The 20,347-nt window shown below is 40.1% G+C and overlaps 1 protein-coding gene across 1 annotated transcript in view; it reads right to left on the bottom strand.

Moving 5' to 3' along the window:
* Positions 1-20,347, bottom strand: part of COG6 (component of oligomeric golgi complex 6) — a 72,015-nt gene that overhangs the window by 38,900 nt on the left and 12,768 nt on the right. Inside the window, exons 5-8 of the mRNA XM_004619549.2 lie at positions 10,204-10,315; positions 7,943-8,025; positions 7,570-7,640; positions 2,138-2,231 (exon numbers count right to left, since the gene is read on the bottom strand). Of these exons, the coding sequence (XP_004619606.1) occupies positions 2,138-2,231; positions 7,570-7,640; positions 7,943-8,025; positions 10,204-10,315 (360 nt within the window). The remainder of the gene's footprint in view (positions 1-2,137; positions 2,232-7,569; positions 7,641-7,942; positions 8,026-10,203; positions 10,316-20,347) is intronic.

Here is a 20,347-nt window from a genome sequence, read left to right as displayed (position 1 = left end):
ATGCTAGTTCAAAGTCCTCATTTTTCAGTGTGCTAGCTATACCCAAAAGAAAATCTGCTCAGAAGATAAAGATATTTTTAAAGTGAGAAATTATCTTTTAAAACAATTCTACAATGAAAAAAATCAGTACTATACATATTACCACATTCTTTAATCAATTCCACCTGATGGTTTATCAATGGAAAGAAATATCAAGTTTTTATTATACTTAACTGAATTTCTTTCTTTTTTTTTTTTTTTTTTGGTTCTTGGGTGACACCTGGCAATGCACATGCACAGGGGTCACTCCTGGCTCTGAGTAATTTCACTCAGAAATTACTCCTGGCGTTGCTCAGGGGACCATATGGGATGCTGGGAATCAAACCTGGGTCGGACGCATGCAAGACAAATGCCCTACCCGCTGTGCTATTGCTCCAGCCCCTGAATTTATTTTTCAAGAAAATAAGGCACTGGATTATTTAAAGTTTATAATGCATTAGCACTTCAGAAAAACTGAGTATGGCAACTTTACCCAAGGACCTCAATAATTAACATTTTTCTTTTACATGGTATCTAGACAGCTTAGAAACACTACTTAAACAAGGTTATACAGTGCCATCTGGTGATTATCATAAGACACTATAGCTTTTCCTAAATTTAGAAAGAAAATAGATGAATATTTAATCAAAGACCAACTTTGTGATTTTTTAACATTTTATGGTAATCAACTTGCCTTAAAATCCTCTTTTCCTACCACTTAGCTTTCAAATGCTTCTTAAAAGTCTTCCAAACTGCCCTGGTGTTTCCATTCCTTGCCAAGCACCCCCGAGAGACAGATCTCTCCCAGTCTACCACAGTTCCAGTCTTTGAAGCCTTTCCCTGTCAGTTAGGCCCTGAATACATTTGTCTTCAGTTGAAAACTTTCACTTGTCTCCTTTCAAAAATAAAGATAAAGATCAAATATAGAATGATGAGACGAGCTTTGTGCTAAAGCCCTTTATAAACAGTCTGATTCGATCTTCACGACGACCCTCTCTAACAGACGTAACTTTTCATTTTCCTTAGGAACACTGACCCAGCCTGCCCAGGGACATGTCCTCTACGGCAGCAATTATTCTCAGTTACTAAAACAGATCTGCTCTCCATCACAGCAACATGAGCCGTTTTTATTGGAGCTGTGTTTCTAGGACACACAGGAAGTACTCAGTTAAGAAGTGCTGGAACATTTTCTGGTGCAAGTGCTCCATCTTTTGTGTTCTGTAACCTTGTCATAAAGTAAGTAAAGACCTACTGAGAGAATCCTCTGGAAGCAGATGTAGCAAGGAGGAGTTCATACCGATGCAACAGCCCACACCTTACCCTTTCCTGCACTATACCCTCACATGTGGTCTTCCTATTTTCATTCTATGAGTTCTAGGCAGCCATTATAATTTTAGATATTAAAAATGTATCAAGCATTCGCTTCCACCTTATGCAAGAAATTATAATGCAGCATAAAATATGCAAACAATTTCAATAATGCGTAAGGTTCTTATCCAAAGTATTAGCACTCTGTCTTGGTTGGCATAAATACCAGGATCAAAGACCTGAGCACTTACTTTTCCTGAATCTCATGATTGGAATCCTGATTTTTAAAAATATTTTTTTCAGAAAGTTTGCTAAGAAGGTATGATGGGAGGGAATTTGGGGCCACTGTTAGATGAATGCTAATGATGGAGGCTTTGTTCCAATGGCACAATTCTGGAACACCCAAAACTCTGTCAGTAAGTTTTGTAAATCATGGAGAATGTTTTTCTCAACCTTAAGTCATTATTTCCCTCAGTCACACAGCCAATCTTCTCTCCAAGGCCGACAGACAGCAATGGTTTACTTACAACTACAAGGAAAAGAAAGAAGGGGGAAAGTCCTCTAACTGCTATAAAAAGTAAGACAGAACCTAGATAAAGGGAAACCTGAGTTTTCCTTCCAACTACCCCAGACTTAGCACATAATATGCAAATAAATTACTGTTCCAACGGTACTCATACACTGAGAGAAAAACAAAACTGTGTTTTTATAAATTTTGTTCATGTTATTGTATACAAATCTGGTAATGCTAAAAATGAATAGATCAAAGTAAAGCAGTTTGGTTTGTGAAAATGAAGAAAAGATCACCAACTTATATAGCACAGGTCTGTCCTGCAGGGCCTCCATTGCATGAGTCAGTACTGGAGAAACATCGCAGGATTCTTGCGTGAGTGCTCTGCATTCACCTGAAAAGTGACAGGACTCCAGTTTAAAATTGGGTTTGACTGTATCCATGGTATCCCGACACTACATTCTATAGTAAACACACGGAGAGGAAAAAAGTATATATGTATAACCTAGAGAATACGCCAATCATTTAAGTTCATGTGTAAAAATTTTCTTTTTCTTTAGTTGGTCATTCGAGCCCGCACCCAGGCACGCCAACTATGTAAAAATTTCTCGTGCGTGCTATGGAGCTGTGTTGTAGGATATCATTGGTTTGTCCTTTCTCCCTTGTCATAAAGAGTTTAGGTTTATCTGGTAATACCCATCACAGTGCTCCTGAAGCACCTCCATTCCTCTGTGTTTATTGGAAGGTAGCTCTAAACATTTTTGAACAACATTGGTATGTCCTGTTCCCCTTGCCACCGGAAGCTCAGGTTTATCACAATGCTCCTGAGGCACTTCCATTCCACTGCGTTTATCTGTAAACTCCTCTCTATGCTTTTTTCCCCAACTAGTCTATCACCTTTTCCCCCTAATAAGACTCTGTTAACTTGTAAGGGCAGATTCCTTTGAAAGCTATGATTTTATATGTATGAGTGAAATATTGCCTTTCTCCTCTCCTTATGTCTTTTGAATAGTTTAGTTTAAAGCAATGTCCTTTTTGTATGGACAAAGGAAAACAGTCAATATTATGCTTTTGTAACTTGGTATTTAATTGGCTTTGAATATTATTCATTCCCTGGCATCTGCTTTCTCGACTTAAGCTTCAGTTGCCCTTAGTTCCTAGCACCCAAAAAGCAGGGTCTCGACTAGGGACTGAAAGGACCCAGGGCAAGCTGTGAGCTACCCTGTCATCGATAAGAGCCACAATTCTTATATAAGTTAAGAGTTTGTTCATGGACAAATGCTGTCATGATCCAAAAGCAACAACGAGACTAGGACTCTGCTAGGAATAGGAAAGACTAATCTGGCCTGAGCACTGTAGACTGAGATCGAGATGATCCCAGGAGAGCAATTCTATAAGTTTAATGTATCTCTGTGTCCATACAAAATTATTAATATTATGAATGTTTACATGTTTGTTGGACTAAGGAGAGGAGAAACACACCCATATATTTGCCTTTAGGCCAGTCATCTTGCTGGATAAGAATCTGTCCTGGAAGTAGCTTCCCCTGAGGGAAGGAACTTGCATGGTGACACCTATGTGTAAGCCCCTACCCCTTTGGCTGGGGGATTTATCTAGACTGTAAGAGGCGTCTGGGGAGAGAAAAAGAGGGAGAGAGAGACAGGAATGGATGGAGATGAGATTGGAATAAATGGCAACTGAGACCAATCAGCCTGGCTCCCATTCCTTACTCTGCCTGCCCATCGCCATTGACCTCCCCGGGGTGGGGGAAGCGGCATGAAATTACCGAACGTGAGCGGCAGGAGAGACAGAGCGCTGCTGCTCCTTTCTGTGTTCACACACTGTGTAAACCCCTTCTCGGGCTGTGTAAGCCCCTCATGCATGCGGGGATTACACCTAAAAGGTTGTTCGTGGACTCTCCAGGTGGTTCGCTTCCGCCCCCCATGTTCAGTGCTCTGGAGTTGCTTCTCCACCCAGCTGTTACCTTGGATGGACGAAGGAAGAAAAAGAACGAGGGCCACGCTGGTTGCTGGTTAGTTGCCATTTATTCAATCTCTCTTCTCTCCCAGCTCTCTCCGACCCTCTCTCTCTCTCTCACCGTCTCTGTAACCATCTCTCCTTCTCTTTCAATCAATCCATCAATCAACCCAACCTTTCCTCCTCGCAGCGGTTCTTTTTCATCCTCTCACCACACCTCCCTAGGGGAAGTGTGATCAAGAATGTTTTTCCAGACTTCCTGACCACCTGCAGCCCACAAGGGCAAAACAGCCTTAAGGTGTGTTTCTCCTCTCCTTAGACCTGCAACTTAATTAGCGTCTTTAATTCTCCTTCCTAATATTGACCATTCTGTATGGACACAGTAATTGGCACTTTTAGGCTTGCAGGGTGTCTGTCTCTCGTGCAGACATCTCACCAAAGATTCAGACTACAGTGCTTAGGCCAGATCAATCATTCCTAACCCCAGCAGGGTCCAAATCTAGTTATTACTTTTGGATCATGACAGAATTTGTCCAGGACCAAGCTCTTAACTTATAGTTAAGCATTAGGGCACTTTGGCCAGGCCCATCTCGATGCCAGGGTAGCTCATAGCTCACCACTTGCCATGGGTCCATCCACTCTCTCGTCGGGACCCTGCTTGTGGGGTGCTAGGAAGTAAGGGCAACTGAGGCTTAAGTCGAGAGAGCGGACATCCAGGAGGTAATAGTAACTGGAGTCAATCAACTCCCAAGCCACAGGCTTGTCTTTTTAACCATCTTCCTGTATCTGTACAAAATGCAATTGCTCGGAAATAACCATGCAAAAGACAGTAAGAAGAGAAAGACAACATTTACAAGCCAAAGTCTGATCAGGGGACAAAGGTGATGGACAGGCTGGGGGCAATCAACAAACACAAGCTCCCAGTGGCCAGGGAGGAAGGCAAGCCAATGTTCCCCTACAGTCATGCTGTGAACTAAGTGAGACATGAGCGTCAGGGCAGGAGACATAGCTCACAGGGCTGGCGCGAGCTTGGCTGCAGGAGGCCAAGGCACTGCAGGGTCCCCAAGCAACACGGGGCAAAGCCCTGGGCACTTAGCCCTGAGCACTCCAGGGTGAACCAAATGACCCTGTGCATCTTTCCAACTTAATCATCAATGCATCCTTAAACAACTACATATCTTCTCTGGTGCACCCCAATCCTCTCTTTTATTATTATTATAGAAAAACTACAGTTTGAAATAAGTCATTTGATGAACATTAATAATAAAATTGATGAACTGAGTGATGAAAATCAAACTTGTGAATTTCTATGCAAATGACAATGTTCCAGGAGGAAGACACAAACACTAAAAATGTATTTGCCGGGGCCAGAGAGAAACAGCACAGGGGGTGAGTTACTTGCTTTGCATGAGATGACCACCAGGAGGGAATCCTGAGTGCTGAACCAGGAGTCACCCCTGTGCATTGCCAGATTCACAAGCCAAAATGAATTTTTTAAAAAGAGTATTTGCTTCTTTTATCCTGGAAACAATATTTAAATGGCTTACTAAAAATGTATATGTAGGTAACTCATGCATGATAATAAGACTGCAGTTTCAAATAGCATAGGATTTTAATCTTTTAAATATCTCTACACCAATAATCTCTTTTTTTCAGCTTTCTAACTTTATCCATAAAACGTCTCTACTACTTAATATGAAAACTGATTCAGTGTCACAGAACTTAGAATGTCTTCAAAAATGCCAAACCTTTTGGAATATAATGATCTCAACCAAAAGTGAATTTTTCAGCCTGCACTAACTGAGAGAGATACACTTGCCTGGAATTAAAAATATCTTGGGGACAGAGCAATAGTACAGGTGGTAGAGCACTTGCATTGCAAGCAGCTGACCCAGGTCCCATCCCTGGTACCCCACATGGTCCCCCAAGCCCCATGTGAGTGCAGAGTCAGAAGCATGTTGGGTGTGGCCTCCCAAAACCAATATGTAGATAGATAGATAATTTGTGTGTTTTGTGTGTGTGTGTGTGTGTGTGTGTGTGTGATATGTCTGAGTCAGAATCCACTTTGGCTTCCACAGTTTGGAACTACTCAGATCTCATGGGAACACAGAGAAATCTGTGGAAAACTCTTTGTATTTGAGGAAAAAATTCTAGCTGAAGAGCTAAGATTCACATTTGTGAAAAGCAAAGTATTAACAAGCAGTAAATTATTTAATGCCAAATAAATTCACAGATGGCAAAAATCACTTACTTTAATGTGTACATGGAAAATACCAGAAGACAGAAAACTTAAGCTTAGCTTCAAATAATAAGGTAACATGGGGACTTACAGAGCATCACACAGTACTCCAAATACAAGCAAATAGTACCAATGAGAGGCAGAAAGTGGGAGGGGAGGGGCAGGTTTTGAAAAAAAGGAGTAAGTCATCTAAAACAGAAAAGAAGAGGTGTAACTGGTTAACTGAATTTCATACTAACTGCTTCCAACAGTCAATTTAACACCTATTAAAATATACCATTTTTGCTGTTTCAACTCATCTTTGATTTTAACGGGAAATTTTGTGACCAACCTATTAAGATGTTTATATTAAAATTAAAGCAAATAACATCCCTCAAAATAGCCTTTCAATGATCTCAAACCCCTAGAATTTTTGAATGTTTTCTTTTCTTCTCTTTTCTTTTTCAATTGAATCACAGTGAGGTTCTTCAGAATTCTATCACAAGTAGAATTTGTGAATATGCTTTCTTAAAGTTCCTTTAGTAACATTTCAGATGATATTAAGGTATGAAGCTTCAAACAGATTTTCCCTAAACTAACCAAGTTGGTCCAGCACAATCACAGAGACCTTAAAGTGAATGAGGCTGGCAGGAGAGTTAGAGATGGGAGAAGAAGCAGGAAAAATGCAAAATGACAAAGGGAGTAGATCTGTAACTGCCGCTTTTGAAGATGGAAGAAAGGCCGTGAGTGGAAAAACATAGACAGCCTCTAGAAAAAAAACTCAATTACAGCCAACAAGAAAATGCAAACCTCAGGCCTGAGGTCCTACAGACTCAAGAAATTAAACTGTGTCAACAAACTGAATAAGCAAAGAAAGTAATTTTTCTTAGAGCCCCCAAAAGATGACTCCAGCCCTGCATTTCAGTGTGGTGAGAACACATCTGACTTCTGACCAACTAAACTTGTGTGTTACTGTAATAAGCCACTGAGTTTATGGTAATCTGTTACAGCATCAATAGAAAATTAATTTGCCATTTATTAGAAAAAGAGTTGTGTCAATAACCAGAGATATGTAATCAAGATAATGGAGAACATAAAAAATGACTTTACTTTCTTGTTTTTTGTCCTTAATCATGCATAATATTGGACTGCAAGTAAAGACACATCATCCCATGCTCATGCTCATAAATCAAAAGACAGTAGCATGTCTAGATGGCCAGAGACAGTACAGGGGTTGGGCATTTGTCCTGCGTGCAGTCAACCCCAGTTCCATCCTCAGCACGACCTATGGTCCCTCAAGCACCAGCAGGACGGACCCCTGGGCACAGAGCTAAAGGTATGTCCTAAACACTGCCTGGGATAATCCCCTGCCAAACAAATACACAAAAATACTCGAACATCAAGTTTGTAATTTTGAAGCACCCCTTTTGAGTACTAAGACCAAAATATGGTACAAAATAAAGGCAAGGTTAAATTAAAAAAAATAAACACTCACATTCATAAATTTAGACCATATGACAGAAAAAAAATCACTTACTCTGTGCCCATCGGTAAAGCCTCTCATAAGCTGTTTCTTGAAGTAAGGCCATCTGTTCCATAATTTCTAAACTAAAAAAAAAAGCAAAGATTTATTGAGACATTCATATAATAGTTACATATATGCAACTAATTATTTTGTTTAATTATAAAATAATTTGGTCAAAGGATGTTACCTCTCTTATGCTTTATGGGAAAACTTTCCAATAATATATTTTTTATAACTGAACAGATCTCAACCTTCAAATCAATAATTTGGTTATCCAACACCTATTTTAAACCACTGCATAAAATGTTACAAGGTTTGAAAAAAGAACTCAGAGAGCCTTTAAATTTTGAAAATTAAACACTGAAGAAAATTATAAACCACTCACCCTGCTGTTTGCTGGTTTGTTCTCAAAAGTACTTTTACGTCATTGTGGATCTGTTTGACTCTTCCCAATGCCTTGAAAAAGTCCTTTAAAATTAAGAATGTAACTTTAAAATTGTTCATGTTTTCAGGTTCAATCATCATACTCTAAAATATTACCACCAAGAAAAGACAAATTTTTAACATACTAATGAAATAGTCCTATATTAATCATCTTTCCCTATATACTTACTGAAAGTGTAAATATTTACTTGTGCTTGTGTATGTGTGTGTGCGTGTGTGCGCGCAATGATCAAAACAGGTACCACACCAGAAAATTCATTAACTTAAATATTCAATTTTCATCGCTATAAAGATTTGGAATTCAGGCCAGAGATACAGCACAGTGAGAAGCACCTGCCTTGCAAGCAGCTGGCTCTGGCTTGATCCCTGGCACCACACATGGTCCACTGAGACCAGCAGGAGTGACCCCTTGGAACCGAATTAGGAGTAAGCTCTGAGTACCAACAGAGATGGGCCAAAACCCAAAAATTAACTAATTACAAAGTACACGGTATAATGAGAAAGAAATACTAGCCTAATGGAGCTTTACATAGTACATTTTACATATATTATGACTTAAACATGGTTTTCTTCCCACTGATGGCAATGCTCATATGCTTTCATATAATCATTCTTGACCCCTCATATGAGAAAACAGTACTAAGGTAAAGATGCTCATTAGGTGACAACTGATGCTGAAATCCAAGATCTTTTTTCCTTCCTGAAAACATAATCTTAGTTTCCAGAAAGAAATAGTGTGCCAATCATAAAAATAATAGATATTATTTTAAAATAATCATAAGTTCCTCTAGTACTGTTTAGCATTTCTCCCAAGAGGGAAAAAGGGGAGATGTCAAATATTTCATATATATATAAAGCTCCTCAAATTATAAGGGCAGTATTAATAAGTAATGTCCTACCAATTTTCTAACCTACTTAACTCCCTATATCTAAGGGACAAATTCCATTCTAGCCTACAAAGTAAAGTGACATCTGTCAAAAGACACTCTAATGAGATCAGAACTGCTTCAAAAACTTTCCCTGCGCTCAAACGATGACAGCTAGTTAGTTGAGGTTCATAGCAACACTCAGAAGACTGAGCAATTTCTTTTTGAAAAGTCTGAATATCTCCAAGAGAAAAAAAAATCACTTCTTCTTATGTTTAGCATTCTCGAGTTTATAGTTTTGTATCAGTGTGGAGGAAAAGCCATGGCATAGGTTAAAAGTTAATTTAGTGAAAGGACAAGAAATTTCTAAGTCTAGGAAAGAAAAAGGAAAATGTGTAATAACTGTAATGTTATTGTATGAAACAAAGAATGTTATTTAACTATTATGGGGTTTATTTTGTTTTGGTTTTGTTTTTGGGCTACACCTGAAGGTGCTCAGGGCTTACTCCTGGCTCTGCGCTCAGGGATCATTCCTGTTGGTTTTCAGGGAACCTGAGGGGGTGCCAGGGATAAAATCCAGTTGGACAAGCAAGGCAAGCGCCAAACCCTCCGTGTTACCACTGCAGTCCCTCAGGTCTGAATGAAAGATAATTGTGCATGTGGGAGAGGAAGCAAAATGAGAAGAAAAGTTAGATTGCTCATAGTTCATGAAAGGATGTCAACAAAAACAGCACGGATCAAAGCAAATTCTTTTAAACTATAGGGATAGAACATGGAGTGCATAATAGAAACTATTAAAAAAATTGAAAATAGTTGGCAAAGGACTTAGAGAATGGAGGGAGTGATATAGATTTTCTTTATAAGCCTTGTACTCTCTGACTTCTAAAACAGTAACACGTATTGCTTATTTACGTATTTTCATTTGAGGGCCCAGCTAGCTGTGTTCAGAGGCTACTCTAGGCTCCGGTGGGAGGGGGGGTTGCTCTCAGCAGCCCTCGGAGTGTCGTTGACGGTCCACCAGGCGAAGAATGCACACAGCCCCACTGAGCTATCTCTCTTGTTCAAATTATTATTTTTTCTTCAAGTTTTGGCCACACCTAGCTGTGTTCAGGGCTTACTTCTGGCTGCATTCAGGAATCACTCCTGGCAGTGCTCAAGGGACATAGAGAATGCTGGGAATTGAACCCGGGCTGACTGTGGGCCAGGCAAGTGCCTTCCCCACTGTATTATCGCTTCAGCCCTACAGTCCAGATTATTTTTTAGATGTGAAAATAATATCTTTTAAAGCAATTGGTCGGTAACTTCTACTTTAAACGACTTTAACAAAGCAACCTACCTCAGTAATAGGTCCTTCTCTGGTTCCTCGGAGAAGACTCATTTCCTCAGACGTGAGCTGGAACTTGGACAGGAAAGCATCCGCAACCTGTGCTCGGATTTCTAATTTTTGACTATAAAATTAAAAAATGGCAACAAAAATCAAGCATGCTATGTATTTACAGAGTTTTACAATAAATCATATCTGGCAAACTAACATTTTAAAACAAAAGTGTAAAAAATTCTCAACATTTATATCTGACACACGAACATTTTAAAACAAAATTGTAAAATACCATCAACACTTCTGAAAGCTTATTTCTAGCTGAAATATTGCAAGACCAATCTGGAGAATGAGTACAGCAGGTGGAGCGCTTGTCTTGCATGCAGCTAGCCCAGGTTCTATCCGTACCACACCACGGATCCCCGGAGTCCCCTAATGTAATCGTCAGCACAAAGTCAGGATCAAACCCTGCGCATTGCCAGGTGTGGCCCCAAACAAAACAATACTCCAAGATCATCAGAACTGTATGTGTAAAGTTAGTTCATACAGTTCTATCTCAGACAGCTGGGCACAATAAAAGAAATCATCATGCAAATATCTTCATTTGTGAAGCAGATACTTCATAAATGGCTTCTGTATTACAAATGCTCAGTCACCTACACGTACTTAAACAGGTCACTTTGCAATACAATCTGATTTTATGAAAATGAAATATGCCTATTTTCAATGAACTATTTTTCAGTCCCCCAAAACCCTTTGAAGGATTCTGTAATAAGTACATGTGATTCCTGAACGGTGTGAGCTGAGCCTAAATGTGGTGTCACTGACGCAGATTTTCTAGTGGACAAAGTAGGATAAATGTAGTTTCTTTTATGATTTTATGATTTTTTTTTCTCTAGACCAGGCCTTTTTGGTTTTGTTTATCTTTGCTTTTGTTTGGGGGCCACACACAGCGATGTTCACGGTTACTCCTGGCGGTGCTCAGGGAGCCTCTGGGAGGCCGGAGATCAAACCCCGGCCAGGTGCAGGCAGGGCAAACGCCCCACCCGCTGCACCTGGTCTTCCCCTAGACCGGGGCTTTTAAACTCTACCACTCACTACTGCTTTTCACCCCCAAAAAACTCAACACAGATAAGTACTGTCTGTGAGAGTTATTGTGCATTTGACTTTTAGTTCATTTCCAGTCACTACACCTTCAGAAACCTTGCACTTCTGCCAATTTGCTATGACATACCCCCCGCAGTGCTGCAGCACTGTCGTCCCATTGTTCACTGATCCCCAGTACAAAAATATTAGACTACTGGGACTGGAGCGATAGCACAGCAGGGAGGGTATTTGCCTTGCACATGGCCAACCCGGGTTCAGTTCCCAGCATCCCATAGGGTCCCCTGAAGCACCACCAGGAGTAATTCCTAAGTGCATGAGCCAGGAGTGCATCACTGGGTGTGACCCAAAAAGCAAAAAAATTAAAATTAAAATTAAAAAAAGTAAACTATTATAAGGGCACACTACATAATACATATAACACCCTCCCCCAACCAAAAAAAAATGTGCTAATCAACTGTAGTATCATTGGTAAGGCGTCTGGTTAATATATGGCTATCAGTAGTTAGGTTTCTGGAGAGTTAAATGGGTTTCATGGGTTTCTGGCCTCATGGTGGGGGACAGGGTTAGCTCACCTACTTTTCACATTATTCCCGAATATACAATATAACCAAACATCCATTCCTATCCCAACTACGAAGTCGCTTCACTTTTGCCGCATAATGGAGTAATAAATCTTTTAAATGACATGAATGCAACCGATCCAAACTAGCTGGTGAGGAGAAAGTCACTCGGTCTGGCATGCACCTTTCCAGGGTCAACACACGGTACCTCTAAGGAATGGGGCTCTGGGCAGAATTCCATGACCCTGACATCTAGACCCTAGCGTTGACCTAAAAAGTCAAATTATGTCTTTTACAGTGTTACTGAGTGTGGAGTAATGTTTGACAATCTAAAGGCAGTCAAGCGAGAGTGACCAATGTAAGCATTAATGATGTTTTTATAGACCAGGAATGTATCTGCCATCTTTTATGGCTTGTACTCATAGGCAGTGATTTTAAATTTATAGTCAAATGCTCCTACTAAATAAAACAGAAAGGTAGAAAAGAGAAGTCCTCCAGGGGGCAGTAAAGTTCTGTGGAACTCAGATTACAACGTTTAATCATCTCTTTGGATTTATACAGGCTAATGAAGTGTTCTTCACCATTTTACTGATATTTAAATGATGTCTATATGAGTTTTGCTTTATACATATAAGGCTTAAGGAATTGTTACCACATAGATTTTAAAGTAATTTAAAAAATTTCTTAAGACTATACAAGTTAACCATTTCAACTAAAATCTTTTCCTCAGTTAATTATTTCAACACAAAGGGCAATTAATCTCTTTATATTTTCATTTTATTTTAACCAAATCTAGTCACCTGTCTTAATCAAACCTTTAAATTATTAAAATTTATTCCAAATAGTGGTTAACTATATCTAAAAATAAATCTAGAAGAACGATCAGCTCTGTCCCTACAAATTATTTAGTCCAAAAATCAGATTTAACAATTAGCCCTACTAAAATAAGGATTTTATATCTCAAAGTAACAATTTTCAAAGTAGTTACAATAAATTCTGATATTTTACAATAGTTTATCTTTTTTAATTAATCGTATTTTTTGTTTTCTTTGGGGCTGCACTCAACAAAGCTCAAGGCTAACTCCTAGCTCTGTGCTCAGGGATCACCCCTGCTAGTGCTTAGGGGACCATAATGGGATACCGGGATCCAAGCTGTCATTCCAGCCCCTTTACTGATCTTGTTTTTCAAGTTTCGTCATATATATATTTTTTTTCTGGAAGGAGTCTGTACCACATTCGCAGTACTCAGAGACCACTTCCAGATCAGTGCCTGGGAACTGCTGCAGATAAAAATGAGGTAAAGTTGAATGGCCTAATACTAAGTTATGTGAATGATGCTTTATAGGCTCTAAGGAGACAGTACAGAGGCAGGACACTTGCCTTGCACGGGGCCAACATAGATCCAAACCCCAGCACCTTATATGGTCCCCAAATCTTCCAGGGGTGATCCCTGAGTGCAGCAACAGTATAAGCCCTGGCCACTGCTGGATGTGACCCCCAAACAGAGAAACAAACAAACAGAAAAGATGAGAAAGTAAGTAAGCTAGCTGCAGGAAGTATAGCCATCATACACCAACTACGGTCCAAATTTCCGAGCCACCAAAACCAGTGGAGAAACAAGACATGCTACACTGCTGGGGTTTTTGCTTGTTTGTTTTTTGTGGGTTTTTCTGACAAATAAAGAACTGAGTGCCCATGAGTTAACACTCCTTGACGTGTGACAGGTGGTGGCACAGCACCTGTGTAAGTCATTAAATCTGCACAACCCTGTGGCAAACATAAAAATTCCTTTTTACAAATTTGACATTTGCAACTGAGGGAGGCTAAGAAATACTACCAAAAGACTTCCATAAGTGTTTTCTTAAGAGTTTTCGATTAGAATTCTCTCTCTCTCTCACTTTCTCCACTCTCTCTGTCACTCACTCACTCTCTCTCCTCTCTCTTTCTCTCTCTGTCACTGTCACTCTCATTCTCTCTCTCCTCTCTTCCTCTTTCTCTCTCTCTTTCAAACACACACACACACACACACACATTTGCGTTTAAAAATATGATCCTGGGCCGGAGCGATAGCACAGCGGGTAGGGCGTTTGCCTTGCACGTGGCCGACCTGGGTTCGATCCCCGGCATCCCATATGGTCCCCCAAGCACCGCCAGGAGTAGTTCCTGAGTGCAAAGCCAGGAGTAACCCCTGAGCATCGCTGGGTGTGACCCAAAAAAAAAAAAGCAAAAAAAAATAAATAAAAATATGATCCTTTCATGTGGGGAGAAAGGGACCCTTCTACACTGCTGGTGGGAATGCCGACTGGTTCAGCCCTTCTGGAAAACAATATGGACGATTCTCAAAAAATTAGAAATTGAGCTCCCATTTGACCCAGCAATACCACTGCTGGGAATATATCCCAAAGAGGCAAAAAAGTATAATCGAAATGGCATCTGCACATGTATGTTCATCGCAGCACTGTTTACAATAGCCAGAATCTGGAAAAAACCCAAATGCCCTAGAACGGATGACTGGTTGAGGAAACTTTGGTACATCTATACAATGGAATACTATGCAGCTGTTAGAAAAATGGAGGTCATGAATTTTTTATTTAAGTGGATCGGCATGAAAAGTTTCATGCTAAGTAAAATGAGTCAGAAAGAGAGAGACAGACATAGAAAGATTACACTCATCTATGGCATATAGAATAACAGAGTGGGAGACTAACACCCAAGAATTGTAGAAACAAGTACCAGGAGGTTGACTCCATGGCTTGGAGGCTGGCCTCACATTCTGGGGAAAGGGCAACTCAGAGAAGGGATCACCAACTATAATGTAGTCGAAGGCCATGCAGAAGGGAGTTGCGGGCTGAATGAGGGCTAGAGACTGAGCACAGAGGCCTCTCAACACCTTTATTGCAAACCACAACAGCTAATTAGAGGGAGAGAACAGAAGGGAATGCCCTGCCACAGTGACAGGGCGGGGTGGGGGGAGATGGGATTGGGGAGGGTGGGAGGGATGCTGGGTTTACTGGTGGTGGAGAATGGGCACTGGTGAAGGGATGGGTTCCCGAACTTTGTATGAGGGAAGCATAAGCACAAATGTGTATAAATCCGTAACTGTACCCTCATGGTGATTCATTAATTAAAAATAAATAAATTTATTATAAAAAATAAAATATTAAAAAAATTAAAAAATAAAAATATGATCCTTTCAACTGTAACAGACCGTACCGCAAAAACAAATAGTCATCAGTATATATTTTCTCTGAATCCAGAGAACAGAGTTAATATACTTAGGCTAGAGACAATAAAATATATCATGAATAGTGAAGAATAGTGATTTTAGTATTTTGAAAAGGGTTTAACAGATTCCTGTGTATTAAGTCTCTTTGGGTCAGCAATGAAATCCATCTCCTGCCAATGAAAGGTGAGGGGAAACGCTGAACTGCAGCTCTGTGAAGACGGTTCCACATCAAGCTCTACCTACTGTCCACCAGCTGTCAAGATGCTTGACTGCCTGCTAAACCAGCCGAAAAAGAAATCTCTATTATTTATACATTTGTCTGAAAGAGTATCATGTTATCAAAATAGCCCACTGAAGTTCCATTTTAAAGCTAATTGCTAATTTCCAACTTTTCCGATAAAAAAGAAGAGATAATATTTAAAAACAGAAAGAAAACTCTGCCATCTCCCGGGTGCCTGTGGCATAATCTGCTATGTAATTGTCCTAAATTACACTCACACAAATGTTCACTTGGCAGAACAGATCTATAGCTCTTGACATACTAGAATGGCACATATTTTTACTTCTCAAATGCATGCCAGGTCAAACATTTTCAGAGCTTTCTAAAGTAAAATACATAAACAAGCTTGTTTAATTGGCTTTAAGAACATACAAATGAGGAGCACAATATTCTCTGCTTCCTGTTGATATAAACCAGAGTTCCATATGTATATTCCATGTATATACATATCTATGTCACAAGTTCAAATATAATACTTTTTGTTTTTATTTTACTGTTTCAACATTAGCATAGATATATTTCACATGCACTCACTCAAAAATTATGTATTGAATCTATGATGTGTAATGCACTGGAGATACAATAAAAAGAGACTTTTTGCTTTCAAATTCACAGTTCTGTAAAAAGACATGAAACCAATAATTATAAGAGACTGCAACGCTGATCACACACTACAATACAGAGGACAATAGACAGACTTGATTTAACCAAAAACATTTTAAAGTGAGCTTTGTAGACAGTACTGCTGATCTGCCATACCTCATTTTCAAATTCCAACTGAATTCTGTGTGTGTGTGTGTGTGTGTGTGTGTATGTGTGGTGAGCTAACATTACTTAACAAAAACAAAATTGTCTTAGTTCTCTAACTGAAATTTTACTTACCAGAAAACCTTTCCTTCAAGGAGCACTCATGATACTAAAAAACATTCTACCTTTGTCAGGCATGTGCTGATTTCTAAATATGGAAATTCAGCAACTGCCTTCTTTCCACTGTAGTCTCTCCACCAGTAAGGGGATGTTTGCAGTGATGAACTGCTCTGCACCTTGACTCTAGTAGGTACACACAAGAATCTATACATGGTCCCACTTCTCCGCGCCCGCAGCCCCAGAATGACTGAGGAAGAGGAGGAAGCTGCTTTGGACACCAGCAGCCCGCCAGCAACCTGCAGTATGTGACTTGAACGTTTCCGCCGGGGCCCCCGTGCGGGGGCCCGGCGCTTCTCTTTTTTTTAATCTCTCTCTCTCCTTCAACTTCTCCTGAGCACAGCACAGACTCCACCCCACTTCTCTGAGCACAAAATGGAGAGACGCACCCAAATGCAAGGCGCGGCTGGCGGGAGATCGAGGGCGGGGAAGTACCGGTCTCCGCCCATATCGGACACTTAAAGAGAGTGCAGCCACATGGGCTTTCCCAATTCTCCGCGCCCGCAGCCCCAGTATGACGGAGGAGGACAAGGGAGCTTTCCCACTTCCACCCGTGCCGGGGGCCCGGTATTTCTCTAGGTTTTCCCATCTTATGAGCACCATAAAAGGGTAAAAGATTGTAGTGATAGAATTTCAGACAGAATTTTCCCTGGACTTTAGACAGAAACCCAAAACCAACCTAATGTCATCTTAGTATCAGCAATATGTAATGGTTCCTTCTTAATGGGTCGGACTTTTGTGGGAGATCCTAACAAGAATAGTAAGTATTTTGTTGAAATATTGAAGGCAATCAAAGTGGTAGCCATCTCTCTAGACTGAACTAAGTTATATCCCCAAGCCGGCTGAGAAGAAATATCCTTCTTTCTCGGGAAGAAACGCGGCGTGGTGTCAAACATAGTGTGATGTCCATTAAGCAAATAGACCTGGTGGCGTGGGAATGGGATATAAGGGGAAAAATTATGTACATGGACCAGCGGGACGCTGGTGGTATCTCGAGCCGGAGCCGATATCAGCGCAAGACCTTTGGTTCCAGAAACTGCTTGCAGACACTCTACTAGACTATCAACTAAGCCAGAGCCCCACGCCGGCTGATGACGGGAAATAACCATCCTCTTCGTTTTTTTTTCCCTTGTCAGACAGCGTGGCGATTACTAAACAGGCGTGAACTCGGTGGTGCGGGGCAAGGGGGAAAAAGAAAAGTCATGTAACAAACAGCGGGACTTAATATCTCTATATTCTTAGCAATGGAGAACTATCAAATGCCTCCTTGGCAATAGGACTGTCTTTCTTTTTGGGGGGAAACCCCAGCAATGGTAGTGAGTTGTGTGTTGAAACATGGAATGTAATCGAGATAAGCATAAACGAAGTGAAACTTATCACGTACAAGGGTGGGGACTGGGGAGGTGGGAGGGGGCGGCAGATATACTGGGGGGGTGGTGATGGAAGATGGGCACTGGTGAAGGGAAGGGTGTTTGAGTATTGTATAACTGACATAATCCTGAGAACTTTGTAACCCTCCACTTGGTGATTCAATAAAAAAATTTTCAAAAAAAAATAAATAAATAAAAGCAGCAAAATGTCAAATCTTAGAATATTTTGTCTATTATAAAAGTCGATATTAAAAGGAAAAAAAAAAGAATCTATACATGGTGACACTTGTAAAGGTATGCATCCAGGAGTACAATGACAATGGGAAGATATGAGTAAGTTTAGTGCATTGAATCAGTGACATTAGTCTGGTCGTGATAATATACCACACAGTTTATATGTGATATATATATATATATATATATATATATATATATATATATATATATATTAGAGGCACAAATGCTACCCAACCCTGTGTGCTGCTTGTGCCGGCGTGGCCAAGCACATGTGGTGCCTGAGCATATGTGTCGCCTGCATCTCCCCTCTTGAGATGTGTACTTTCATGCTTGGCTGTCTAATGTTGGGATGTGTGTAGGGGCTCTCTCTGCCCTCGGAGAAGCCCAAGTTCTCTCTTGAGCATGTTACACTGTCTCTCTTACTCACTCTCTCACTTTCTCTTCCTCCTTCCCTCCAAAAAACCTCCAAATAAAATCTGTTTACTTCAAAACAAAAAAGTTACTATTAGAGAAAATTGGGTAATGGATACAAGGGATCACTTATATTTTTTACAACTGCATGTGAGTCTGCAACCATTTCAAAATAAAAGATTTTTAATTTTAATTTCTTTTTATTATTATTATTATTATTTTGCTTTTTGGGTCACACCGGGCAATGCACAGGGGTTACTCCTGGCTCTGCACTCAGGAATTACTCCTGGTGGTGCTCAGGGGACCATATGGGATGCTGGGAATCGAACCCGGGTCAGCAGCATGCAAGGCAAACACCCTACCCGCTGTGCTATCACTCCAGCCCCTCAAAATAAAAAATTTTGTCTTAAAGATTAAATTTTTTTCAAAGCTCAGAAGCTGGGGATTGAGGGAGTTGGAACAATAGCAGAGCGGGCAGGGTATACACCTTACACGCAGCTGGCTGGGTTCGATCTCTGGCATCTCAAATGGTCCCCTGAGCACTGCCAGGAGTAATTCCTGAGTGCAGAACCAAGAGTAACCCCTAAACATCACTGGGTGTGATCCACAAAGCAAAAAAAAAGTTAGGGAATGAGAATTATGATGGGATTAGAACAGAACATCTCTTAAAAAGATAAAAGACAAAAATAATATTTGGGCAATGTTTTTCAAATTATGATCTCTAGTCCATGTGCAGGGTAAGACCTCAGTTTCTGTAGAGAATTCAAATCAAGCTACTGTAAGAATCAGAAAACACAAGTTCTGCAGATGTGGCTCAGAGGCACACATGCACAGTCTGGAGTTGATGTGTGGCAGTAAAAATAATCTAAACAGAAAATAGCTGTTGGGCATTATAATCAGAATCTCTAAAGATAAAGGTCAGAACTTTCCATCTTATCAAGATCCCAGGTTTTTGCTATGTTCTCTACAACAAGGTAGAAAATACAAGAGGAATAGTAGTACTATGAGGTAAAAATAAAAATGGAATAAAATCAAATGGTCCCAAATAACACCTAACATCAAAGTAAGTATTTCCAGCAATAGAAAATACCATTTAGAGTTTAGAGTTCAAGTTGCTGTGAAGAAATCTGGCGTATAGTGAGCCAGAATTTTCCACTGCTAAAGTTCTCCTTTGGAAGTTCCAGTTTCAGCAGCAAGGAAGAATAAATCTAGCCTTATAAAAATGTGACAGATCATTAAATATATGAAGAGACTGACCATGTATCTCTTAAATACATGCTGTTTCCTGTTTTTCAACTCTATGCCATTTGGGGGACTCTTGTTCTCATCAACTTCTTGTAGATATCCCTCAAAAGCTTGGTTCAGTTAAGGATATCTTCCTTACACGGATTCTCTGTACTCTGTGTCAATCATAATTTTTTTCAATTACTTCCTATTAAGTCTTTAAATGTTTTTTTTTTTTAAAGGGGGGGATCAGAAACAGTATGTCCTTAAAAAATACTAGAAACCTACCTAGAGATCAACCAAACTAATTAACATCAACAGGGGTGGCAAGGGAAGGGGGGGGGGGTGGAAATAACTGTTTCTCCAGTTAGAGAACAAAACTAAGCTATAGTATCAATATAAAAAGATCTTTTAGGATCATATCATCTAATTTAAATTTCCAACTAATAACTTTGAAGAAGACACTGAATAATTGATCGGCTCAGTGCATCACAGTGGCATGCTTTTTCCCTCTCATTACTAATCCGGAACATAAGAAACTCAGTGACTGAGTTTCAGCTTAACACTCCATATATTACACAAGTCCACAGTCTTCTCAGCCTTAACCCACACGTTCGTTTGGTCAACAGATGTTATAACATAACTACTTGCAAGCTATAATTGGAAGAATTTTAGAGTCGATAGCAAGGAGATTAGGGAGAATTCTTCAGTTAAAATCATAGCGTTACTAAAAGTATGAAGACATCTATGTTTTTAAAAGCATTCCCGGGGCTGGAGGTATAGAGTGAATGAGGCACCTACTTTCCACACGTCCAACTTGGGT

Source organism: Sorex araneus, chromosome 1 (genome assembly GCF_027595985.1).
Source record: "Sorex araneus isolate mSorAra2 chromosome 1, mSorAra2.pri, whole genome shotgun sequence".
NCBI classification, from domain to species: Eukaryota; Metazoa; Chordata; class Mammalia; order Eulipotyphla; family Soricidae; genus Sorex; species Sorex araneus.
Note: the sequence above shows the minus strand (reverse complement) of the source record. Positions and strands in the feature narration are given on the sequence as shown.